General features: G+C 37.6%; 1 protein-coding gene across 2 annotated transcripts; it reads right to left on the bottom strand.

The window, feature by feature from the left end:
• Positions 1-2,495: 2,495 nt before the first annotated feature.
• Positions 2,496-26,282, bottom strand: elp6 (elongator acetyltransferase complex subunit 6). Of its 2 annotated transcripts, none has more exons than XM_051935547.1 (8): positions 26,098-26,278; positions 25,632-25,707; positions 20,825-20,903; positions 20,501-20,571; positions 13,073-13,203; positions 10,335-10,533; positions 10,054-10,200; positions 2,496-5,922 (listed from the first exon to the last, which is right to left on the bottom strand). In XM_051935547.1, exons 2-8 carry the CDS (start codon positions 25,683-25,685, stop codon positions 5,800-5,802), a joined length of 804 nt encoding a protein of 267 aa, XP_051791507.1. In that variant the 5' UTR covers positions 25,686-25,707; positions 26,098-26,278; the 3' UTR covers positions 2,496-5,799. The 2 variants fall into 2 exon arrangements, with proteins under 2 accessions (XP_051791507.1, XP_051791508.1); XM_051935548.1 differs by having other exon boundaries at positions 5,798-7,104; positions 26,098-26,282.
• Positions 26,283-27,658: the final 1,376 nt, after the last annotated feature.

Here is a 27,658-nt window from a genome sequence, read left to right on the forward strand (position 1 = left end):
ATACGTCATTCTTTTGTAGATGGCAAACAGTAACACACATGAAAGTTGGAAATGATTCATCACTTGAGTAATTTAAAATATTTTACTGCAGCCGTGTTCTTCTTATGTCTCCTAGTTCCCTACAGAGCATGAGGCCGCAACAATCTGCTTCCATCTTTTGTTCTATCATTGGCATCATGTTGTACTTCACCCCATGAGAGGTCTAATTCTTTCAATTCAACTTCTATAGTCCTCCTCCAGGTTGTCTTTGGCCTTCCTTACTTCCTTTTCCCAGATCTTAGCTACTTTTGGGACGTGGTTCTGGTCCATCCAGAGGACATGCCCAAATCATGTCTTTCTACAGTGCTCCACACTATTCAACTTGGTCTTCTTGGTTGTTTTTTTTTTGTTGTTGTTGTAAATTATGAAACAATACTTGAGAGATTTAGTTTTTCAGAATGGGAAGAAAATTCTTAAAATTGGGGGACTTTGGCTGAAGAACCTGGTGACCCTGTTGCTAACCCATTTTGTAAATCTCAGAAATCAACCACGACTAACAAAAAACGTGTTTTTAATCAGGGGCTGTAGTGTGTGTTTCCTTTTCTCAAACCAATACCAAATAATACGACTAAAGTTTTATGCTGTCATTGCAAGAGCATTTTTTCGGTTGTGCAAAGAAGAAAGTCAAACATTGATTACCACCTGTCCACTTCCCATCCACAAAAAGATATAGAGGAGCATCCTCTCTTTAAGTAAATTCTATACAACACCAAGTCAATAAATTAAGCTAATAAATTAACCTGATGTTTATGGAATATTATAACTCAATGCATATAATGGCACACTAACTTTCAATGCAAACCTTTGGAAACAATCAAAATGCACTGGATTTGTCAAAAAAGCAATACAGTAGTGAATGTTTATGCACTATTACATGCACTGATGTAATATGATACAATTCACTACAATGTTTAAAGGAGCATTACAAACAACAAATCATTTTAAAAATTTGATTTGATATAGACTGCGGTGGGTTGGCACCCTGCCCAGGATTGTTTCCTGCCTTGTGCCCTGTGTTGGCTGGGATTGGCTCCAGCAGACCCCCGTGACCCTGTGTTCGGATTCAGCGGGTTGGGAAATGGATGGATGGATGGATTTGATATAGAAGTGTATGTATTTATTTGTGAAAATATTTTTCCCCCTTCCCTCATCCCTTTTTGATGATGATGATGACACAAAGCAGGCAATAAATGAAGATAGGTATTACGTGTAGGCATGAGTTAACACACATACAGTACATACATACATGCTACACAAGAGTGCCAGTCTGGCACTTTGAAAATCTCATCTCACTAGTATTATATCCACCATGTGACATATGAATTTCATGTATTGATTTTATTTTTATTCTTCCGAGTCCTCTTTGGCAGGCTGCATGCCTTAGTGGTTATTGATTTGGAATTAAAATTTAAAAGTATACATATGGAAAGAGAGCAAATATTTTAAAATTATTCTATAACCTGCCGCACTGTACCATACCATAGCTAGTGTAAAATAAATGTGTATGTGCTATGTGGATAGGGTTGACTTCCTTCATCTTTTTATCTATCATTTTATCCACTTTTGGCAGTGTAATGTCCTCTTTAAGAGTCAGTGGGGCATTGCAAAATAAGTAGTACACTTTCCCAGTAATTTATTATTAAATATTTAAAACAAGTCTCATCTTTGTGTTCTTTAGGATTCTTTCAAATTTTTCATCAGTTGCTCATTGTATTTTCTTAACTAGAAAAATCTAGTATGTGAAAGTGTCCTCAGGCCAGGAGCTGCTAGTCTGTTATTTTTTTTTTTTAATTGGCTCTATATTGGCAATTGCAAAACTTTCCAGTTTAGTGATTAAACCTAAATGTCAGAACCCCTTATTCACAATAATAAAAAGGACCACTTTTTTCTTGTTTTTGTTTCCAACATGTATTTGCACTTCAAGCTTTTTCCAGTTGAGCGTATTCAGTGCAAGCCAGTGAAGAGGTACACGATGAAAAGTCTAGTATCATTTGCTGCCTTGCCCACTTGCACTGAAAGAAATGAAATACATTATCTATAAACCTATATTAGGTATACTTGAGCAGTCACTTCTGAATGTAGAAGTGCCGGGGGTTGGGAAGTGGCAAATTTGACTCCAATCTTAACAAAGGAAGATAAAATTGATCTTGGTAATTACACACCAATGGGTCTTAGTTCTGTACTATACAGAATTAAGGAAACTATAACAGAAATAAATCAAAATAGTATACACAAATGAAAATAATATACTAAATTACAGCCAACATATGTTTTAAAGACTAAGACTCTGCTAAACCAATCTTTTTGATTTTTTTGAGCAACACTAGTTGATAAATGCAAAGCATACAACATAACTTACATTGACTTTCAAAAAGTCTTAAATACAGTCCTACACCAAAGACTGGTTTTGAAACTAGAAGCTGTTGGCATCGGAAGTAACCTACAAAACTGGATCTCAAGTTGGTTAACTGGCATGAAACAAGAGTATAGATAAGAGGAGAATTATCTATGTGGAGAGAGATCATCAGTGGAGTCCCTGTGTCCACTACTTTTTCTGATTTATATTAATGATATACTGTGGATTCATGTATAGTTAGTAATAAAATAGTTTATTTCACAAATTATACACATTTTAGGAATGGCAGGCACTGAGGAATCAGCAGAAACAATTAAAAAGACTTGGATTGGGTGAATACTTGGAAAATGAAGTTTAATGTGGAAAAGTGCAAAGTGCTACATGTGAGTAAAAGGAATGTCAATTATTAATACAAGATAGAAGACACAGGAAGCGACTTCTGAAGAAAAATATAGGGGTTCATGCTGACACAAAATTGTCATCATGTAAACAATGCACAGGATCTATTAAAGGCAAATAAAATGTTAGGCTATATGAAAAAGTGGTGAATAAAAAAAATGAGGGACATTCTGCTAAGACTACAGTCATATGAAAAAGTTTGGAAACCCCTCTTAATTCTTTAGATTTTTGTTTATCATTGGGGGAGCTTTCAAAGTAGCAACTTCCTTTTAATACATGACATGCCTTATGGAAACAGTAGTATTTCAGCAGTAACATTAAGTTTATTGGATTAACAGAAAATACGCAATATGCATCATAACAAAACTATACAGGTGCATAAATTTGGGCACCCCAACAGAGATATTACATCAATACTTCGTTGAGCCTCCTTTTGCAAATATAATAGCCTTGAGACGCCTCCTATAGCCTTTGAGGAGCGTCTGGATTCTGGATGGAGATATTTTTGACCATTCTTCCATACAAAATCTCTCCAGTTCATTAAAATTTCATGGCCGCCGAGCATGGACAGCCTGCTTCAAACCATCCCATAGATTTTCGATGATATTCAAGTCAGGGGACTGTGACAGCCATTCCAGAACATTGTACTTCTCCCTCTGCATGAATGCCTTTGTAGATTTTGAACTGTGTTTTGGGTCATTGTCTTGTTGGAATATCCAACCGCTGTGTAACTTCAACTTTGTGACTGATGCTTGAACATTATCCTGAAGAATTTGTTGATATTGGGTTGAATTCATCCAACCCTTGACTTTAAACAAGGGCCCCAGTCCCTGAACTATCCACGCAGCCCCACAGCATGATGGAACCTCCACCAAATTTGACAGTAGGTAGCAGGTGTTTTTCTTGGAATGCGGTGTTCTTCTTCCGCCATACAAAGTGTTTTTTGTTATGATCAAATAACTCACTTTTTGTCTCATCAGTCCAAAGCACTTTGTTCCAAAATGAATCTGGCTTGTCTAAATGAGCATTTGCATACAACAAGCGACTCTTTTTGTGGCGTGAGTGCAGAAAGGGCTTCTTTCTCATCACCCTGCCATACAGATGTTCTTCATTCTACAATTCAGTGCAATTGGCACAATGTAGAGATACACCATCTGCAGCAAGATGTTCTTGCAGGTCTTTGGAGGTGATCGGTGGGTTGTCTGTAACCATTCTCACAATCCTGCGCATATGCCGCTCCTGTATTTTTCTTGGCCTGCCAGAGCTGGGTTTAACAGCAACTGTGTCTGTGGCCTTCCATTTCCTGATTACATTCCTTACAGTTGAAACTGACGGTTTAAACCTCTCAGACAACTTTTTGTAGCCTTCCCCTAAACCATGATACCGAACAATCTTTGTTTTCAGATCTTTTGAGAGTTGCTTTGAGGATCCCATGCTGTCACTCTTCAGAGGAGAGTCAAAGGGAAGCACAACTTGCAATTGACCACCTTAAATACATTTTCTCATGATTGGACACACCTGTCTATGAAATTCAATGCTTAACCTGCTAATCCAACCAATTTGTTGTTGCAAGTAATCAGTATTGAGCAGTTACATGCATTCAAATCAGCAAAATTACAAGGGTGCCCACATTTTTGCACAGCCAGTTTTTCACATGATTTAATTTCATACAACTAAATACTGCTTCACTAAAAATCTTTGTTCAGAAAACACCCCAGTACTTAGATGTTCCTAGGAAATGAGACATACCACTGTTATCTTTTTTGTTGAAAGTAAATTATTATGCAGGCTGAGAGAGGTTCCCAAACTTTTTCATATGACTGTATATATAAATCACTAGTGAGACTGCAACTGGAGTATTGTGTACAGTTCTGGTCATCACACTGCAACAAAGACATAGTAGCACCTGAAGCTATGCACAGCAGAGCAGCCAGGTGCATCCCAGGACTTAAAGAAAGGGGGTCTTACAGCATGTGGTTGAGGTATTGTCAGAAGTGGGAGCATTAAAGAGATAGACATATAAAGTAAGTACAACCTTTTATCTGTAGTGCAGACAGAGATACGGGTGTAGCAACTATTGCCAGAGTGAGGGAAGCATGGAGGAAATTCTGAAAACAACCATTCTGGCTGCTAAAGGACCTCTCTGGCTCTGAAGCGTAAAGTTTATTAAAGCTGTATGAGAAGTGTTATGCTCCATGGGAGTGAGATATGGGAAAGTGACAAATTAAGCAATGCTAGGAAGACCACACATGAGAATGATCAGATGAATGTTTGGGGTGTCACAGAATAAGAGAAAGATGAAGGTTGAGTTAAGAGAAAGACTGCTGTGCTGAGGAGTAACAGACTAATGTGATTTGGGCATGCTTAGCAAAAGGCATAAAATGATTAGGTGAACTAGGACAGAGGCGGGGAAGATTGAGGCATAGAAGGAGTCTGAAGAAGGTGTGTTTGGCAGGGACTATGTATCTGCAAGATTTTAATGTTCTTTTGATACTTAATTGGACTATTCTCATAATAAAAGACTGACTATGAGGCTTCAAAGATATTGGTGATTTGTGGCAGATGCTTCCCTCAGAAGAAGCCAACTGAGTACCAAAGGTTTAGAAGGAAAAAAATGTCACTTTATAATTATGTAATTTTGAACAGACCTGTACATAATATGAGAAATCAAGATATGTTAGTTGAGAAATCAGCAGAAAAACATTACCAGCAGTCAAAGTTTATCATTTTACAAAATGCATTAAATAACTCTGTCTTGTTGCACATATTTCAATTAATATGTTGTTCTCTTATTTTGCATTAGAATCCCACTTCATGGAAAAAAAAAAGTTCTGGATATGGTGGTGACATTCTTCTTGCTTAACTGTGGTGAAGTATTATAATAAATAAATGAAACTCCAGTACTAAAATACTGGTGAAAGTTGTAATTCAGGAGTCTGTTGGAGAAAACCGGGTGACCCATATATACCCCTGACAATGAAGTCATTTTGAGTGTGGTTTCTCTTTTAAAGAACTGCACTTGAGGTCCCAGGAGCAAAAAATGACACTCCCTTATCATGGACTTTATACTGGAAAACATGTGTATGATCCCTCTTCAATTGGAATTTATCCTTCCACCTCAGTTGTATCTGCAATAAAAAAAGAGCTATTAGAGACCACTTCACATTTAGAAGCTAGCTGTTGCGATAAACAGTGCAGATCAAGACAGGAGGGAAAAGGCTTCCCAAGAAAGAGATAATAGGGGTTGGGAAGAAGTAGTTGGCAAGGGGAAAAAGTCACAAAGAAAAAAGGCTGCCAATGGAGAATCAGTGAATGGCCCAGCTTCTGCTCCAGTAAAATACAAAAATAAAAACCATGGAAATGATCAGTCTTTCAGCAGACTGCCGCAACAATACATTTCTACCTGATCCCTCTTCAGTATATCACATTTCAAGCAACAGCTCAGATGACAGTTACTGCTTCCTGTCTAGAAAAAAAACATGCATTTTACTTGTCAAAAACAGCCCATTTAAAATAAATGGATCTCTGCAGCCTAGTCTGCCACTTATTAAAAAACAATAAATAAATAAATAAAACAAAATTCTAGCCAGATGGGTTAACAGTATATTTGTCACTGGAATGTGTGCAGATATGTAGTGGAAAGCTTTAATTCCTATGTAATGTGTTTATAAAGATTGGCTCCAGGGACAAAAACAGCAAAACATTTACTCATTGATTTAATCTGGTGCATGCAATGCACGTTTGTTTTGACAATAACATATCAGGGATATTCCATGAAGGGAGCTTATCAAATCAAGATTTAGCTGAATTAATCTTGCTTGAATTAGCCTAGTATTACAGCTTAGTTGGTTGCACTAACAAAGTGTTTTGCAATTCCTTAAATCAGCAGACCTATGGCAATCATCAATTATATTCTCAACTAAGATATTTAAGCAGTCCTAAGAAATGATCAACAAAAACATATATCATGGCTAAAAGAGACACAGAATAGAGTGTGACACCTACTAACTGCTTGCGTGTAAAGTTGAGGTGATGTGCCGTGTACAATGTCATAGCCTGGAAAAGAACATACTGTATGTTACAGCATTTTGAGTGTTTTCAATTTTATATGAAATACCAGAATATATAACAGAGTATCAGCCTTTTAAGGAGATGAACAAGTATTACTTGAGTTGAATGTCACACTTCAAGCATTGTTAGTCCACATGACCCTAATTGTGGAACGGTGACACATTAGCCATTTCCCAAAACTTGTTGCTTCCAGTTCAGTCTCTATCACATGATATTTCTGTCTCTGCATCTCTACTAGCCTAGAAACAGAAAATATTATTTTACTGCTTATAATGCCCTCGGGTAAAATAACTCCTGAATCAACAAATCTTAGTCCACTAAAAAACTCTCAATCTTAGATTCCTAGGTATTCAGTCAAATACTGAAAAAGGTAATACACTGCAATTCTCAAGTCACACTGACTGCACTGCTTACTGGACCTCTCCAATTTCAATCTCAAGGTCATGATGGCTTACTGTATAACTAAAGAAAAGGCTGCCTAAGAAGTTATTATGCAAGACATCCATACAGCAAAATCCATTACTGCTGAATACCACTTCTTCTCTGATTATAGTGTCCAGACAGTGCAGGCTTTGTTCGAGTCCTGAGGAATTTGTTCCCGTTTTCTATGTGCTCTGGTTCAGCCCTCGTGCACCATCATTGTGATCCTGTCTTCACTTCTCTTTCTTTCTCTTTCAATGTTACTTTTCCCTAATCTCTGCAGTCTTTTCAGCTTCTAGATTTTCAAACATACTCCTTTCCAACTACTAGTAAGAAGTTAATTTCAATAATCTCTCTAGATGATGAAATCCTCATTAACACCACGTTGAAAACAAAGATTAACTTCCAGTATATGCCTGGAGAAATGTTTCTGATATTAAAAAAAAAAAAGTGGAATCAGTTTATGTCAGATTTATTGTCAGATATGTACAGTGAATGAAGTGAATGCTTGGCCAAGTGCATCATGCCACTACTGTCCAGCTCCCAGAATCTCTCTTTGTAGATTATGTCAAATAATAACATCATAATAGGTAATCATAAGCAAAACAGCTGAATTTTGGGGGTTTGGGGTAGAAAGAAAGGAAGATTGCTCCTTAAGGGTTTGGCACCACCACATGAACTGGTTTTAGCAACACATTTCTCAGAAAAAAGGGTCCAGATTAAAATTAGCAGGGGCAAAAAAGTAATTTGTAAATGCAACATGTCTAAACACAATTTAAGTTGAGAAAAATTGACGGAATCTAAGAAAAACATTGCAATCCACCAAGGTAATGAAACTGTTATCCCACACTGGCTCAGGTAACAAAAAAAAAAAAAAAAACGGAGCAGCTTCTACATTTGATGACATGCCATGTTTGTCAATGATCATATTTAAATTGTGTTTGCACTGATGAAAGCTGCAGCAGTGCACTGGTCGATGGGAATTGCATCCTCATGTCACCATTTGCCAAAAGATTGCAAATAAAAGGTGTGTGTGTTGGGGTGGGGGGAGGGGTATGTTAAATACCTATTTTACTGGACCAGTTGCGTGAAACTGACTATGCTCACAGCCACAGTGTTTGGCAGTAGCATGCTTACTGAACATGTTTTCTTTGAGCTTTGCCAAACTTTACTTCTCTCCTTTTACTTCTTCAAATGGCATTTATATGAATAAAGTGGCACGCCCATTTCATGTGTGTTAGCCGTCAATGCTGTGGGGATTCCATGTGTTACAATGTACCACTTGCTCCAGCAGGGGTCATCGATCACAGTCGTGGAGCGCCGTAGTGGCTGCAGGTTTTTATTCCAACTAGTTTCCTAATTAGAAAGCAGTCCATGCTGATAATGAAACTTGTTATTTAGCTTGTTAATGCTTGCATTCATCCAAGAGCAATTTTAATTGCACTGTAGAGTTTCCTTCTGTCAGAACATTACCCATGTGCTTTGTGGACCAGAATAGATTTAAACTTAATGGTCCTCCAATTCCCCTCTCATTCATTTCTAAACATTTTTTAATCACAGATACATTAGCAGGAGAGTTGCTGGTTTCTTGGTTATCTGCATCTCATTATTAACTAATGTCTGATTAAGAAAACAGGTAACAATTAAAACTTAAATGCAGCTGCTAAAATCTAAAATAGGCAATTAAGGGTTCTGAATGGTAAAAGGCAAAAGAACTAAAATTAAGCCCAAAAAACATATTGCTTTAGTAGTAAATAATAGGGTTCTTAATTAAGAAATTGGTTAAAGTGAAAACCTGCAGCCAAAGCAGACCACCAGGACTGAAATTGAGGACCTCTGATCAACAAAGTAACTAAAATTTGTCTTTAATGAATAAAGGCACTAACAAGGCATAGAGTTAAACACCAACTTTCATTATCAGCAACGACTGAGATCTAATTAGGACACTGACTGGAATGAAAACCCGTAGCCACTGCGGCCCTCCAGGACCGTGATTGAGGACCTCTGTGCTAGATCATTATTAACAACAAATATCCAAAAAAAAAAAAGTGTTGGCTAATTTTCTTTTTTTCTACACCACCACCAAATTCCAATCAAATCTGTCAAAGCATTTTTGCGATTTTGGGGATTTACTTTGTGTTTTTTTTTCTTCTAATACTGAAATGTCCCTTATTAGCTGATACCTACTGCCTTAGATGCATTATCCTATTAAATTTCTAAATTTTAGATAATAGGAAATATGGGAAATAGTGTATTTGTTGATGAGTGGGTGAGTGAGTGAGTGAGTTAATGTTGCACTTTCAGATTTACTATTTATTCAACAATCTTAGCCATCCTACTGAAAAAATCATTTAATAAAAATAAACTAACATGAATTTTTTCTCTTTTCTCTAAAACAGAGGTAACTGGGCAGGTATGCAAAGCAATATTGTTTATTTATTCATAGCTTGAATTTCTAAACTTTTGTTCTCATCTGTGTTGCTGTAATGAGAACATTTTCACATTTCCTTCAAGAAGAGGCAAGTGGCCACAAAATAAGCTGACTTGTAGCAAATATGAACAATCTAGTCTATTACAATAGTAAGTAAAGTATCCTATATGGTCTGGACATGAACACACTTGCTATAGGCACATCCCAATATTAAATTTAGTCTGGTTTAAAGTTCACCCTTAGCTAGCCAGGTCAAATTTAATTACAACTAGAAGTGGTGAGCATCTCTTAAGTAGCACACTGTCAGCTCATGATCCAAACAATGTTTAATTAATACCTGACCATGGACATCTCTGCAGTAGCCTGTATTCAGCCCATGAACTTGCAAAATCAGGCTGCTCTGGTGTGTTAAAGCATGGAGGACCAGATCACAATCTTCATCTCCCAGATCATCCTCATTGTGTACCAGAGTTACCATATTACCCTATAAAAAGACACAAGGGAGTAATGTATGTTGATAAGGTTAGAAGAGTACTGTAATTTCTTGAGGAACCCTGTGCACAGGACCAGCCAACCTGCCTTTGCCCTGTGATTTAAATTCACTCCTGAGCTCCTCACCTGCTGCTTAGAGCACACAGCCATCCGGCAGTAATGGATAAAGTCTAGCACTGCAGTAGGATTGACTCCCAGACTCAGCAGAACACTCAAATCATCGATTAGAAGCACTGGAGAAGCCCACCGTGACATATCATTCTCAGACTGTGATAGAGAGGAGTTGACAAAATCAAACAGATTTCGCAAGTCAGTAGAAGGCCACCTGAGAACAAGATAAGGTAGAACAACTAAATAAAAACATTCCTCGATACTTTTCAAAGATAGAACAGAATAGCAGCAGATCAAAATTCAAGGTACAAGCAGACAATGGTGAAGAAAGCATGAGCAGAACTGACACATGGAAGATGACAGGGGTCAAAACTGTCCTAAACAAACATTACAGTGGACAAACAGGTAACTCAATCTAGAGCTGGTCAGGGAAAAGTAAAGAAATAACCTGTGATACTGGCAATCATACATAAAATTATTTATGATGCTTTTAACATAAATGACTTACATGCTACAAGTGAAGAGCAAATATCAGTATTTATAGGCTGGAAGATGACAGTGACATCTGCAAGCGCCTCTAATAGAAAAGAGGATAGAGCCAACTCTTAATGCTGCAAGATTTTAATCAAGCCTTTTTACATCAGTCTATATTCCACTGCTTGTAAATGGGGTACTACAACTGAAACCATTTGTTCAACTACGCAAAACTAGAAGCTTAATCATCTAGTTTATAAAAACTTGTGATGGGAGATTTCAACTTATGTGAACTGGAAACAGTATTCCTTCCTGAAGGGGGAACATTCCAAACAAATGTTAACAAAACATTTCTTGTGTCTACAAATCTCATTGCAAAGTGTGTGTGTTCAAACATGCTGTTATTCGTTAAGGGCTGATTCATATGTGCACACGAAGAAATGTGAACTAACCAGGTGTGTTTTTTCTATGTTTTTTGTGCATTTGTAATGCACATTAACACATTTAGTTTCAAGTGCATATTCCATATGGAACTGCCCATAATTTTGTGCATAAAGGAATACTCCACCCAAAAAATGATATTTTTATTATGTCACACTATTTACATGTTTGTCATCTAGTCACTTGTTCAAAACAGGTAACATTTTTTTTTTTAGAAAAATATTGCTCAATAGTAAAAAAAAAAAAAAAAAACTCTTGGGTGTGACTATTTGAATAACAGAAAGAAGCAGGTCTTCAGGTCAAAAAGTCACTCCTGTGAGTCTTTTGGTTTACTTTTCATTTATATTTACTTTTAATTTACTGATCATTCAAAAAGCATTTATTTTGCCCATTTTGAGAAGCAACCAGGTAAGTAAATTTCCCTATACAGCATTTCATTTTTTTTCTTGAATGTACTACATTCTGCTGTGGTGATTTGAACAGGGCCTGAGAATGCAACTGATTTTACTGTTTTGCTACAGACCTGCAGGTATGTGTAGAACTATGAATGATGCCTTACTACTACAAAAATACATACAGAAACTGTACAGAAAATAAAAAGTCCACAAAAAACTATAGAACTGAAGTAGTGAGAGAACGGCAAGGCTACAGGAATGCTGACATCCTCACTATACAAGGCCCATTTATACTGTCAGTTGAGTATGAGCATTTCTATAAGGTAATGGTCATTAAGGTGAAAACCACCAAAACCAACTGAAATAGTAAGCTATAGACCAGCAGTGGTATTAATCAATATCTTAAACAACATACAGAACCAAATTATTGGAGGCTCTGTGGATGACTTGATGAACATGTGTGAAAGGACAACCATGAAGGTGATGAGAGGCATTTGTAAAATGCAGAAGGCAGGAAACTCGCCTAAAAAGATTTGCACAAGCTACTCCAAAAATTCCTTTCTTCCCAGTGTCAAATAGTTTAACAAGAAATATCACAGGAAGTAAAGCTTACTGGTAAAGTGTCTATCAAATGTAAACATCTGAGATTTTCTGGAATTTTTGACCCTTTGTCTCTGTGTGCTTTTCTTTTCTAGTCTATTTGAATGTGACTAAGAAGACAAATTTCTTGTGTTAACACGGCTAATTAATAACCTTAAACCATAAAAGATTTTCTTCAATTTGCCAGTGAAAAGCCAGAATAATGCCAGTTTCATTGGTGTCAAAAGAACAGGCGTTATAAAAAAAATATGAACAGAGTGTTCACTGAAATGATCTGAGAAGGCAATCTGAAAAATCTGTCTGGAGAAATGTGATGCTAAATAAAGATTCACAATTTTAAGCTGAAACTGTAATAAACATTTGAACATAGAAGCATAAAAAAAGAAAGTGACAGCCCTGAGGGTGATTTTCATGACAGTGCTGCAAAGTGCACATTTCATATCAGGCTAACACTGTCAAAAACAAAATAAATCCAAAACCACAACCTATCAATGGACAGCGGATTTTTAATTGGGATCTCCTAGGTTTGGATTTTAATTTTAGTTCTACTAACATTAGTGGTTGCCACCACTCCCCTTAAGAAACACAATATTGTTCACAGGAATATTTCATATTTCATTATATAAAAGAAGCAGTTCACTCCACCATCTAAGGAATTTAGAACTAATCCCTTTTATTATGCAGGTGAAAAATGGATAAAAAAGCCTACAAAATACAAAGAAAATCCTGCTACTTATCCATAATAATATTTCAAATATATTTTACACTTTCAGAAGTTACAGATTAAAGGCATAAACTAAATGACTATTAAAAAAAAGAGATGATTCAACACTCAATTCATACCGAAGAAAGCTAAGTGGCTGGGGTTCAGCATCAGAAGCATCACTTTCAGGCAATAGCATGTCCAGTGAGTTACGCAGACCTTCAAAGAACACCAGCTGACCCTTTTCTCGGGCCTGCAACATATTTATGCCCTGGCAAAGAAGTCAGATAAGTCAATAATTAGATGGGTACTTCTGAAAAATAAATACTACTGATATAACATAGGGAAAAAAGAAAATTACAGACATCTAGAAAGCCACCTTAAAATTAGTCATATTCGATAGAAAAAATTTTATTGATTAAATGTAAACTTTGTTCCATATTGTACCATTCCAATCAGTTTCCACATTTTTACAATAATGTTAACATCTACAACAACAACAACACATTTTATTTATAAGTGCCTTTCATGACACCTGAGGATACTGTACATACAATAAGTTAAAATAAAAACATAGTAAAAAAAATAAATAGGACAAAATAAAAAAAAAAAACAGGTTCATAAGAAAGCCAAAATGACAATAAAATACAATCAGCACATAAAAGGTTATTTAAAAAGATACTTCTTTAAAATATTTTTAAAAGCAGCATCTGAAGATAACTGTCCAATATGAAGAGGCAGGGAGTTCCCTAATCTGGGAGCTGCTGGACTAAAAGCTTGATCACCCTGTGGCTTGCATTTAGTGTGCAGGACAACAAGAAATTATACATTTGAATTTTAACAGGGTGTATAGTTTAGTTGTCAAAAGTATTGAAATATCAAAAAGTATCTATTTTAGCATTTAAAAATTACTTCAATACTCATTCTTCATGGTATTGATTCTACAGCCTACATTACTAATGCACTTCCAGTTCACCGTGGTTTGAGTTGTAGCCCCTTTTCCACCCATTTAAAAGTGTTAATAAGATGGCAGATTCAGAGGCGTCAGAGCCTTCACAGCACACTTAACTGACAAAGACAGCACACAGAATGGAATCACTTCAGCTTTGTGGCAAATTGCTGTGAAGCTGCACAAGTGAGAAAAGAACGTAAGTGGGAGACTGAGCTATGATATATGTAAGATGTAAAATGCTGCTTTTGTTAGTGTAGAAGATGACTTGTTAGAGGCAATATGCTGTGATTACATGTTTTGAAAGAAGTCTTCGTGTGTCTGAAAATGCCGTTCTATGCCCAAGAAATGACGTGTGACTGGACTTCTTTGTCTGAAATGTACTTTGTATTAAACTGCGTGTTTGCTCAAAATATACCGTGGACACAAAATTGCAAAATAACTGATAGTACTTGGGTGTTGTACCATGTTTGCCATTATGGATGTGGTGAGAAGTTAAGCAAAATTATATCTTTTAATGGTTAACTAGAAACATTACAATATGTAAGCTTTGTGGGCAACTCAGGCCCCTTCTTCAGGCAAGATCTAATCTTTCTAGTTAGCCAATAAAAAGTGTCATTTTGCTTAACTTCTCAAAATATCAGATATAAATTTTCAGAGCTCTGAGTTGATTTCAAATTTTTTTTTTTATCAATCTCTTTCTAAAAAAATAGAAATTTACCAGTCCAGAATTTGGACTTATTTCTCAACCTTTACTTGCTTTGCTGACTGAGAGTTTTTCTCTGGAGGACACTGATGTTATATTACTATTCATTATTCTATGAAAAGGTGGGCAAAAACTGCCTACCCAGATTCTAGTTCAACGATGACAGGATGAAGTAATTTCTAAATTTTACTAATCTCTATATGAACCTCCACAGCACATGGCTCTTTAATCACTTCCACACCACACTGCTTTGTCTTTTCTTTTGTTTTTGTTTACCACTCCTGGATATATTTATGTTCTAAAGTAGGAGAGTTATGACATTTGGATCTTATCACCTTGTAATATTAATAGGACTGGTTCGGGGCTCTTTCTAACTGATACCCTCCGGATCCACATTCCCCTCCAAAAAAAAAAAAAAAGGGGGGGGGGGGGGTTGAAAATTTATTTTAGTTTACAAAGGTATTTTCATAATAAAAAGGTTATGCACCAATAGTTTGAATATTTTGAGATATGCGTTTTCCTTGGTATATATATTAATATTGCCTTTATTTTATATTGTGATGATTTACTTGTTATGATGAATATGCTTTTAACATTAGAATCCCTATAGTCTATGAAAATATTCATAATGCCTCGCACCTCCTCATCAGCATCTTTGTTTTGCAAATGTGTCAATCAGCGCAAGCAGCCTGCTATCACACCCCCTACCGAGGCAGCTGAAGTCAAGTCTGACACAAAATTCAAATTGTCAAAGCGCAAATGAAGCATGATAGTTTGATAGTGGTCACGGGGCATCGTATCTTTGATTGCCAGTACAACAAATAGTTCAATCCCGGCATCAACCACAGCACCAACTGTGGTCATTGCTACTCTTGTGTAAATAAAGGAGATAAACGCCATAAACTCAGAGAGGGAGAGGCAAGTTCGTTGTACCAGATCAATGTGGCAGAGAGAATTAAACTGAATGTTTAAAAAAAAAAAAAAGAAAAAAAAAGCGCCAACTCTTACAAGTAGCAAAAATTTACACTGGGTGTTACAGACTCAAATCAAATGTATGTTTTTATTATGTAATAGTAATAATAATAGCAGTTCACTACTCAAAACAGTAAATGTGGGGAGGACCCAGGATCGAACTCACAACCTCTTGGTTACAAGACAGCAGTTATTACCTCTGCACCAGCCAAGCGGACATGTCTACTTTGTGTCAATTGATATTTAGGTTTCGGTTTTTATACATTGACAGCAACATGTAAATCAAATTTATTTTTCTTTGGTTACTGGGGGGCTTCGCCCCCAGCTCGCTTTGCTTGCCAAGCCCCCAGCCTGCACTACGTGCCAGCCACTTTGCATCTCTGCCACTCGCGTATGTGGATTTCACTTTCACCAAACAACAAATCTTTTAATTCTCGCGGATATGCCTCTTCATTGGGAAGAAACACTACTTTCCCTGATGGCAACATGAATTAGACGATCCACAAGTCTTTGACTTAAAGGTTAAATCCGAACAATATATTCGATCTCTTTTCGCCGTTCCGTTATTTCATTGAGTAATAATTTCCGCTTGTTTGCACTAATGCAATCTTTACCATCATTTTTTTGAGACTTTCAAATTTTAGTACTTTCATTATCTCAAACCTGCTGTGCATGTGTAACGTTTTGGAACCTATTCACAAAATTCTACTTTTTCATCTACTCTTTGTCTTTTATTTCCGGCCCTGGGCGTGGTTAAATCTCTTGGCACAAAGTCTCATCTCACGGGACTTGAAAGTATCTATGGATTTTTTTTTATATAATAGACATAATCCTGAATAAAAGCGCATTTGTTTTGTTATACGTTTTGTGAAAGTGTTTATCTGACATTTGGACTTTAGTCTTCATATGTCATACACTTAACTTCAGCATTTTCTCATTATTACTGTAACATGAAAAAGTATCTGTTTTAGTTATGTGTTCAACATTTCTTGCCTCGCATTTCCCGTCATCCTACATTCACACAGATTGTTGTAGACACAGAACACACATGAAATGTATGTATCCCAAATAACAATATATCATTTACCCTATACAATTCCAGAGACCTAACTCCCCAGATAAAGAGACTTTGGCTGTGAAAATTTTGCGTTTGACTTCAGATGATTCTCTGGGGAATGGGATAGCAAGCTGCTTGCTGCCAGTGCTGACTGACACATTTGCAAAACAAAGACGCTGATGAGGAGGTGCAAGGAAATTTAAGGTGGTATTACTGAGGTGTGGAAGAATAATTTTAGGGTAACATAGCATTCATATTAAAGAAATACCATAAAGGGATAATACATGTCAAAAACCTGTTCAGGAGTATCAGGAAGATAAAGGTCAAATGAACAACAGAGACAAAAATGAAATACACAAAATGTACTGAAGGGTGACTAAGAGATCAGATGACCTGTATTCAACAAGGCTGGAGAGAAATTTCAAGAGTGGTGGCTGAACCCAAACAGTATATGAAAAAATGTACATAAGTATTCACAGCCTTTGCTCAATACTTTGTCGATGCACCTTTGGCAGGAATTACAGCCTCAAGTCTTTTTGAATACCACAAGCTTGGCACACCTATCCACAAGCTTGAATGCCACAAGCTTGGCACACCTATCCTTGGCCAGTTTCACCCATTCCTCTTTGCAGCACCTCTCAAGCTCCATCAGGTTGGATGGGAAGCGTCGGTGCACAGCCATTTTAAGATCTCTCCAGAGATGTTCAATCGGATTCAAGTCTGGGCTCTGGCTGGGCCACTCAGGGACATTCACAGAGTTGTCCTGAAGCCACTCCTTTGATATCTTGGCTGTGTGCTTAGGGTCGTTGTCCTGCTGAAAGATGAACCGTCGCCCCAGTCTGAGGTCAAGAGCGCTCTGGAGCAGGTTTTCATCCAGGATGTCTCAGTACATTGCTGCAGTTATCTTTCCCTTTATCCTGACTAGTCTCTCAGTTCCTGCCGCCGAAAAACATCCCCACAGCATGATGCTGCCACCACCATGCTTCACTGTAGGGATGGTGCCAGGTTTCCTCCAAACGTGATGCCTGGCATTCACACCAAAGAGTTCAATCTTTGTCTCATCAGACCAGAGAATTTTCTTTCTCATGGTCTGAGAGTCCTTCAGGTGCCTTTTGCCAAACTCCAGGCGGGCTGCCATTTGCCTTTTGCTAAGGAGTGGCTTCCGTCTGACCAATCTACCTTACAGGCCTGATTGGTGGATTGCTGCAGAGATGGTTGTCCTTCTGGAAGGTTCTCCTCTCTCCACAGAGGACCTCTGGAGCTCTGACATAGTGAACATCGGGATCTTGGTCACCTCCCTGACTAAGGCCCTTCTCCCCCAATCGCTCAGTTTAGATGGCCGGCCAGCTCTAGGAAGAGTCCTGGTGGTTTTGAACTTCTTCCACTTACGGATGATGGAGGCCACTGTGCTCATTGGGACCTTCAAAGCAGCTGAAATTTTTCTGTAACCTTCCCCAGATTTGTGCCTCGAGACAATCCTGTCTCGGAGGTCTACAGACAATTCCTTTGACTTCATGCTTGGTTTGTGCTCTGACATGAACTGTCAACTGTGGGACCTTATATAGACAGGTGTGTGCCTTTCCAAATCATGTCCAACCAACTGAATTTGCCACAGGTGGAGTCCAATTAAGCTGCAGAAACATCTCAAGGATGATCAGGGGAAACAGGATGCACCTGAGCTCAATTTTGAGCTTCATGGCAAAGGCTGTGAATACTTATGTACATGTGCTTTCTCAGTTTTTTTATTTTTAATAAATTTGCAAAAACCTCAAGTAAACTTTTTTCACGTTGTCATTATGGGGTGTTGTGTGTAGAATTCTGAGGAAAAAAGTGAATTTAATCCATTTTGGAATAAGGCTGTAACATAAGAAAATGTGGAAAAAGTGATGCGCTGTGAATACTTTCCGGATGCACTTAAGATCATTTGGGTGTAAACCAACAATTCAACCAGAGTAAATGTATGCAAAATAATCCACGGGTCTCAATACAAGATAAGCAGGAGCTCTGTACAAATGAAATTGATAGCTATTAAACTGTCTAAACACATGCCTTCATTGCAGCATGTCCACAAAAATTGTGTGATGGTAGCAGAAAAGAAAATCAGTCAAAATGATAAAGATAAACCTGCACAACAATCCACAACTTATCAGGTCAAGATGGAAGTGAAGCAAAGGACGCCAGATTGTAGACAGCAAAACAAACTGATTGATGGAACTCAATAATATAGAAACTCCATACTGAGTGGAAATTGAAACAGACACAAGGGATCAAAACACAAAAGCAGTTAAAAACACAAACTTAGCAAAAATAAACATAGATAATAACCACACAAACTGTCTGCAATCTTGCCAGGGTACCCGGAATTGGCCAGTTTATAAAAACAAACTGCCATCTTGATAACTTAATTTGCCAATATATAACACTTGATATACCTAGCATGGGATGTAATATATATTGATGTTCAACTACCCCATTTTCCAAGGATTGTACAGTAAGCTATTTGGTAGTGTTGAACCTAGACGTCTTCATTTTCATGTATGACAGTTTTAATTTTTAAGCAGTATTTCATACTGCAAGCAGTGTCACTGAAATAATTAAATATATAAGCAATAAAAACATTTCATAATACTTTTAAGTATTGTAAGATAAAGGCGCTATATTGCGCCCAACCCAACACAGATTCACACGGGAGGCACATATAACATACAAAGACTTTTTATTTTTCTTCACCTGTGGGGCACGTCTTCCCCGTGAACCCCACAGGCAATATACAGTCCCCAAGTACACCAAGCACTTTTCTTCTCTCTTCAACCACCACTCCTCCTCAGCGAGCTTTATCCTCCTCCCACCCAACTCTGTCTGCTGAGTGGTGGTCGCTGGCTCCCTTTTATTGGGTACCCGGAAGTGCTCCAGATGTTTGATTGTCAACATCCCGCTGCACTTCCGAGTAAGGCGAAACCAGTGCCCAAAAGGGGCCAGCAGCTCCTGTTGCAGCACCCCCTGGCGGTGCCTGCGGAACCCCACAGAGTTGCACAGAACTCCAACCTCCATGAAGCCCTGGGGGAGTCTGAGGCACCACTGCAACCCAGAGAGGCTGCCATCTAGCGTCCAGGGGGAGATACTGGGCTTTCCACCCTTGTCCCCCTGGCAGATGTGGTGAAGGAGCGTCCTGGCCAGGCATGGGCCCCGGCCATCCGTCACAGTATTTATACTTGCCTTTCACTGTGTTTTCATTTAGTTGTGTATTTACTTATTTTTTTTGCAAAATATGCTTCCTTATGCTCAGCCAATACCAGCTATTTCTACACCACGAAACAAAATATAACAGTCATTTTCACAGCACCACTGTGGAGCAAATACTAACCTACAGATGAAAAAGGTTTTTACCCTGAATGAATAACATCACTGTTGTCTGCAGAAAGTGTATTTAATGCATTGAACAGGTTTGCCCTTTGCACATGTTACTATAATGTACTTTGGTATTCATGTTTCTATAGGAGCACCAATGTGTAGAATTGCTTATCTGCATTAATGGGTAAATGTTTAATAAAAAAAATCAAATATGATTGTTCAGGGAACTAAATGATTTACAGCTTTAATCACTAGAAGCTCTACTACATGCAACTCCACAAACTTATCCTTTAATTAAACATTAAGCAATCATAAAAAAGTTAAATATCTGATCAAGGGGGAACAACAGGAAGCATGAAGCAGTTTTCAAACAAGTATACAGCATCAGAATAAGCCAATGGATAGAAAACTGAATCAAAAACACTTTTAACTACAGGAAGTACCTGCATCATCTTTACTTCTATAATTTATAATCATGTTTTGATGAGAAAGTCAAGCAAAACTGCAATTCTCCCAATGGATTCCAGACCTACCAGTTTCTGGGCCACTGTACTGTAATGGCTGAATGACTGCACCAATCCCAGGAAACATACTTTGCACTGAGCTGAAAATAAACAGATAAATATACCACAGCACTGTGAGTCAATCCTCTAAAGGAGGAGAAAAAAAGTTCAGTGAACATAATGTTAACTTCTTGATTAGATGCAATGAACACAATAATTTTGAGAAGCTGTTATGAGGGTTGTACCTCAATTAATTCTTAAAACTTTAAAATAAAACTAAGTGCATCTAACTGGGCAGAAACAATGAGAACACTGCTAGCTTCCAACAGATAAACAAGAGGAGAAGTACGGTACCTTTCAAGAAGAAAGAGAGAAAGTGATGAATCAGAAAGGATCCATCTGTCTTGCTTTCAGACAATAGAACGCACTGCCCCTATGAACAAGGTAAAAACAAATTTGGAGGTCAGAGTACAATGCATACAGTACACCAGTCAATACCCGACACCCCTTCCATGCCCTCTTCTTCAGGTGTTAATGTTTCTTTAAAACATACTTTAGAACACACCAGCACACCTTCACTTGGCCAACAAAAGAAAGTTATACTGTAACAATATAAATTCTTGCATTTTTCTAAATTAGGAACTAGGGCAAGTGAAACTATGAACAAACAGTTGCTCAGTGGTGTCAACATAAAAAGAGCAGCTCTGGTGACCTTGTGTGATAAACTCTTCACCTTTCCCCAGTGAGTCATTACTATTTACAAAGAACAAATACAGGGCTCCAGACTAAAATATGTACTTGAGTGCAACTGGCTCCTTAAATGTAACTTTTGGGGGCCAAACAACTTTTTTAGTTGCTAAAATAACATAAAATGACTTATTGTGTCTTCTGTTCTGTGCCTGTAAGCCTGTTTACCTCTTTTATTGCCTGGTTCTTACACTTCTCAAATTGGGGCTGGCCTCTGACTGCTCAACCTTTTGGTCTTCTGCACAACCTTTAAACTTGTTTTTTGTTAGAACATCAAAACTATATACAATCACAAACTGAGTGTCTTCTTATTAGATTTTGAGGCAGTGTAAGTATCACTGACAAACAAAATATCAGTGTCACTTGACCATCATGTATAGTCCTCTCCCTCTTGTTCAAGATGAGCCAGTTGCACACACAGAGCTCAGTATCGGACTACTTGCGAGAAGGGCCTTATGAGGTTATCCTCAACAAATCCTCCAACATTCAGACATTAGATAAATTGTGCAGTAATGATATTATACTGTTGGGTGCAGAAAAGCTGATATGGACAGAAGTGTGATCTCAACTAAATACAAAACATTCCTGAAATAGGTACAATAAGGCTGTTTTGTCAAGATGACCTCATACAAACAACTGTCTGCAAACTGTCATTTGATGAGTAATTTAAGCAATAGTCTCACCGCCTAGACAACCTTTGCATCACAACAGTGCAACACGTTACCCCCATCTTTCTTCTTAGGAGTTCACTTTCTCCACTTCATGCATTCATATTAATGCTGGTAGTGTCTGGCCCAATGCACAGATGTTTATCTTCCCACCAATTATGCTGGTCTGCATTATTAAATGTTGATTTTATTGTGTTTAGAATTCTATCAACAAGGCCATGTTTCAGTCAACTAATTCAACTAGGCTTTCACTACAACAGAAGAAAGATGCCTGCAGTATACAAGCACATTGTCGCTTTCAGATAAACCAGTTCCACAGCCTGTAGACTTGAGAAGTAGTTCTCCTTTGCAGTCCTAATACATGTTGTGCTTTATATTCTCTGCAAAATACTCAGTAAATTTAGCACATGCTATGTCTTTACTATACATCTTCTATACACTGTGGCAGGTCCCGGACAGAAGGATAAAGGGCAGCCCTCCTGGGTCATAACAGCACCATGGATTCCCGCAGGGCATGCTGGGATCTGATTATACTGTATTTTGTGAATGGTAATTCCTTGCATTCAATTACATATGTTACATTTTATTTTCAGTTCCTTAATAAAGTTTTTCTTGGAAATTTTTAGATGCCTTTGCATGGGTGAAGCTCCTATTGCGATATCCCACATTTGCCTGTCTGTATAAAACAACTCGTAACCCCATGGACCAATCTTGTTGAAATGTGGCATGCTTATTTTTTAAAAGAAAATTGACGAGACAGTTTGATTTTCATTCACTTATCTCAAACAGATTGCACTGTGCAAATAAATTTCAGAAATCTCTCACTAATCTCTCTTTTACTTATCTTAGAGCTGCCTGAATGCCCAATGGAAGTAAGTCAAGGCACTGGGCAGTGCATGCAACCAGTTCACACAGAAGCATATTGTACTGTTGCTTGAGGAAAGTTGAAAATTTGAGTACAAAAAAAAGAAAAAAAAAAAACTGTCACTTCTCAGGAAGTAAACAGAAGGGGAAAGAAATTACATTATGTGAGCATAAATAAGACTGAATTGATTGAACAATATTATCTGCAGATTAATATTGTAAAGAACTGATGTTATCAACCAGTAGCTAAACAGTGTTTGAACTAATTAATAACACCATACGCTTTTAAATTATCAGCCATTTTCGTCACAGTCTTAAACCCTGTGACAGTCGACATAGCAGGACTAAATGTCTTGATACTGAGTCAGGATGTACAGTATAACACAATGAAGATTATGTCCGTTGAACCTGGTAGGTAAGGGTTACAAGGATGCCATTTGCCTCCATTTTGAGGTAACTGGTAACCACTTTTTGGCCCCCGGTTGCCAAGAATTTCTAACACTTAGTGATGCACTGCTTTCTTTTTAGTGATTCACTGCTTTTTTCGCAGTGGATCAGACATGGCCAGTTTCTGCTCACAATGTGTAAATCAGCAGATTGGTGTATAATCTGCATATTGCTTGTTGGTTTTATGAACAAAACAAAGTAAGCTACACACATACATGCGCCACTTTCTGGCTTTCCTTTATGTTGGTAAAGCAAGGTAAAAAAAACAGTGTAATGACCATACATGTAACAGGAATGTTAAAAGTTTGTTTTAGCTTTGAGAGAAACATAAATGAGATGAAAAACTTCAAAGAACCTGTGCTCTGTGGATGTATGTTAAAGTGGGTGAAGTTGACAGACATACTAAGTAGAACATGTGCTGAGAAAAAGTCAGCCATGATGGAACTAAGGCAAAAACGGTTGGCGCTACACGTGATAAAATATGTAAAATTACATTGCACCATAATTGTGCCGACCATCTGCAACTTCATTACATGTCAGTAAAAAGAGTGTTGTTTTGACACATTTGTTCATTTCTTTTTGACTGTTTGTTTAAAGTAATGTTAATAAAATTAATTAAACACAAATATATTTTACTAGCAATAACTATTATTTGAATACAAGATAGAAGGATCAATATTTTGGAAACCTAATAATGTACCAAGTAGGAGTAATGCTGCAGATTATTTTAGAAAAAGGATGTAAAACAGACGATGAGCAGGCACAGATGACACACACAAGTGTCTGCTGTTGTTTTACATTAAAATATGTGGAAGAGTGTAACAGATTTTCATTTGCATGACATTTGCTATACAGAATGTGAATACATGTACAATGATTTTTCAAAAATATATAAGATTAAACATCCATATCCAGGGCAGGGGCATAGTGAGGCAGAAGTCTATATCTCGAAACATTGGGCAGAAAGCAGGAACAAGTCCTGGAATGGGTGCTTGCCCATCTTAGGGTAAAAACATACAAAAGGGTCAATTTAGCAATATCAATGCACCTAACCGCAGACATGTGGAGAGAATGCAAAGTACATGCAGAGGGCACCCAGGAGGCGAACTCCAGTCTCTTTATTGCAAGACATCAGCGCTACCACTGCACCATCCATACACTGTGCTTTGCTACAAATGTTTAAAATACTAATAATTTATTGCAACCAGTAAGGAATCCCTATGTTGTTGCTAATACTATTATGATCTGACAATTTATACCAAAAGTAGGAAAACCTTTTCTTTTTGTTGGTTTCGGGGTTGGCTTACTGAAGTCACCTCTGGTAATTTAAGGTTATTTTAAATATAGGATTACAACAGAGATTACAGGACGGAATCCTATTCAGTGCACTTTAAGAAAATGAAGGATGTATTCCTTATGTCTTTTGAAAATAAACATCTTGCACGTTGAACTTAAACTGCTAATAAAGAAGTGTTTTAGCTATGACAACATTTATGAACAATTGCTCAATAAAATGAATTATACACAGCAACCTTCATAGGCTAGGCTTGAACAAAACCACGTTACACAAGGAATGGGTGTGAACAAAGTCACAATTCTTGTATGTTAAGTGATGACACTTCAGATTGAAATGTTGCAAAGTACCAGGTAAAGCAAGCTGATGTATAATTGTGTGGCACCTTAATAACTCCAAATAAAGGCCAATAAAAATGGCAACCATATTTTTAGTTTCAACAACCAAACGTATTTAAAGATAATATAACTGAAAATTGTAGAATATTATTATGACTGATATAGCCTTACAGAAAAACCCATAGAGAACATTGCAAAGAGTGCAAGCAACACAGCTGTATAAGCTTCATGGAGCACTGTATACAGTAAGCACTACTAGCTAATGAGAATTTGATCTTCAGCAAATCATTTAACAAAATACAGCAAAATGCATTGCTGTACACTGTGTTGTTCATGTCAAGTGTTTTGAGGGCAATATGTACTTGAACAACACTAATTAAAACATAGGCGCTATAAAGGAATAGCTATTAAGGACCAATGTGAGAAGTAAGTAGGTGACTATATTGCCAACTTACTTCACCAAGGTAGAGGCCCTCTGAGATGAAATTCAGGTCTAGCAAGCTGTCATATCCACCTTAATAAAAGGACACGTGGCTGTATATTTATGTGTCTGTCCAGTTACTATTGTCTCTGTTTTATAACATTTGGTATGGGATTCATAAAAGCAGTGCTAGTATTTATGATGCACCATCTATGGGAATGAAAAAATGTATGCATTACAAATTACATTCCAATAGATGGTGCACTGCAAATGTTTAGCGCTGAATATGCTGAGGTCTACATCGACTGTTAAGATTTCAAACCATCTTTGATTGGTAGCACAGGTAGTACTGAATAAAGGCTTTTCAGTTTTTACAGCTTACCTTTTCAAACTTGTCTAGGCTCCAATTTAAAATACCGTTCAATTCAGCAAACATCTTGATGAGTATGATGTAAACCCTATTAATGGAAAAAAAGATTTGACTATTAATGGTGAATCTACTTTGTTACTTGTCCACAAAGAAAACAGGAAGGCTAACATCGAGCTTGCTTTCAATAAGCACTGAATAAATCTGGAGGCATTGGAAACACCGACAAAGAAAAGATAAAAAAAAAAAAAGCCATTCACTAATGGAGTACTAGTTACTACATGCAATACCTTCGTGTTTACTCATCAATTACAGTTTCTCACACGCCAGGATCAATAATCCCCATCCCTTTATTCGTAACAGTCCTTACTACAGTTGTACTCCGTATGACTTTACAGGCTCACAGACCAAGTTCTGTACTCCGGACAGTATTCCGTAACGAAGCAGGCAACAGAAACTAACTAATCTAAGCCCAATATACCTTTCAGTGCTCAAGTCACTTGAAATATCCTGTAATTCTGCAAGCAGTGTATACGAATAACGAATATAACGGGGCCGTCACCATCTCAGTTTAAATGAATCATGCACAATTGTGACTCTGCCTACACTTCACCGGCGAATGCATCTTGCTGTTTTAAAAACGCATTCACCTCGTACGGAATTCGCTTTACGACACTTTCCTTCGTTGAACGGCAGAACTACGGGAAGTGCCAAGGGACATAATAGTTCTGCAAAGAAGTCTTGCGATCCAAATTGTGACCTGAAGCACGAGATAACTGAAAGCTCAATCAAACTTTGTTGGTAGGACACATTTACACTGGTATTAATAAATTACTAAAACAGAGAAAAATGAAGTGATGCTTTTTCTTCTGTCAAATGGGCAGGGAAGGGAAGCCCGATGTGTTTCTATAAAACCATTTTATTAAGGCCGGAGTATTCCAGGTAGGCAGACTGGTATTGTAACCACCCGAAGTACGGCGAAGGATGGATTAACACACACTGCCAGCAGTTAAATGTCCCCTGGTGGCTGTTTATTAGCTCTTTATGACACGAACTCTGACTAATTTAAGCCGTTTGTCTCAGGAGACGCCCGTTAAAGACTGAAACTTCCTCTGGGGATTCACTGTGTTCGTGAGCTCCCACACCGCACCTTCGATCTTCTCTTTTCCAACCTGCTGCATTGATCCTTTTAAGCTGCTCCAGCACGTATGGCTTTGTCCCTACTGCAGACTTCTCACAGGTCAGAATCACTACAGTATCCTTTCTTTCTTTGAACCTGAAATTTATTGACAGGCAGCAGAGGTGCTAGGGAATTTCTCATGGTGTTACATCCATACAAAAAACAAAGTAAACGCAAAAAGCGGCACAATATACAATACATGACACCATCTCAAACATCATATAGATTATATGATAGTAATAAACAGGGCCGGATTTTCCTATAGGCTAACTAGGCTTCAGCCTAGGGCCTCAAGATCAAGAGGGGCCTACATTCAAATTGTAAGCAAAATTTTATTATCTCTCATGTAATTTACAAACTTAAAAATGGAAGGTGAAAGGGCCTCATAAGTGGAATAGCCTAGGGCCTCTTTTCATATAAATCCGTCCCTGGTAATAAATATGATGCATTGCACAAAACACAAATATATGAAAAGAACTGGACAATATAGAATTGCACACACGCCCAGTAATGTAACAAGAACATCTTTATAAAATAAACATAATTGAGGCTGGATTAATTAATTTGGAGATCAGGAAGTCAGAGCAGTGGTGTCACTAGGGTGTCCCAGTCACTGGTGGTGGAATACCAGCTTATACTATGGGTGATTCATCCCTAGCTGATGCAACTTGTCAGAGCTGTTGCACAGCCCTCCCGTCAAAGCTACTGACCCCGGCAAACCACTTCCAACTTCTTGAAACAGCTCGCAACCCTTCAAAACGCTGGGGTGATTTTCGTTTCTTCTGCAGTCATGTGGCTGGTGACAAAATTAATATTATATGCTATATTGTGTGTTGAATGATTTGCTGTCATGCAGTGCCAC

Source organism: Erpetoichthys calabaricus, chromosome 13 (genome assembly GCF_900747795.2).
Source record: "Erpetoichthys calabaricus chromosome 13, fErpCal1.3, whole genome shotgun sequence".
Classification (NCBI taxonomy): domain Eukaryota; kingdom Metazoa; phylum Chordata; class Cladistia; order Polypteriformes; family Polypteridae; genus Erpetoichthys; species Erpetoichthys calabaricus.

Bases quoted from the DNA above. Each gene is read 5' to 3' on its own strand.
- elp6 (XM_051935547.1), bottom strand. From the start codon at position 25,685: ATGTTTGCTGAATTGAACGGTATTTTAAATTGGAGCCTAGACAAGTTT. The intron at 13,204-20,500 runs GTAGGTCTGGAA...CTTCTTTGCCAG, and splicing joins GTACAGTGGCCCAGAAACTG to GGCATAAATATGTTGCAGGC. The intron at 10,201-10,334 runs GTGAGGAGCTCA...GTCTTTTTATAG, and splicing joins CTGTGTGCTCTAAGCAGCAG to GGTAATATGGTAACTCTGGT.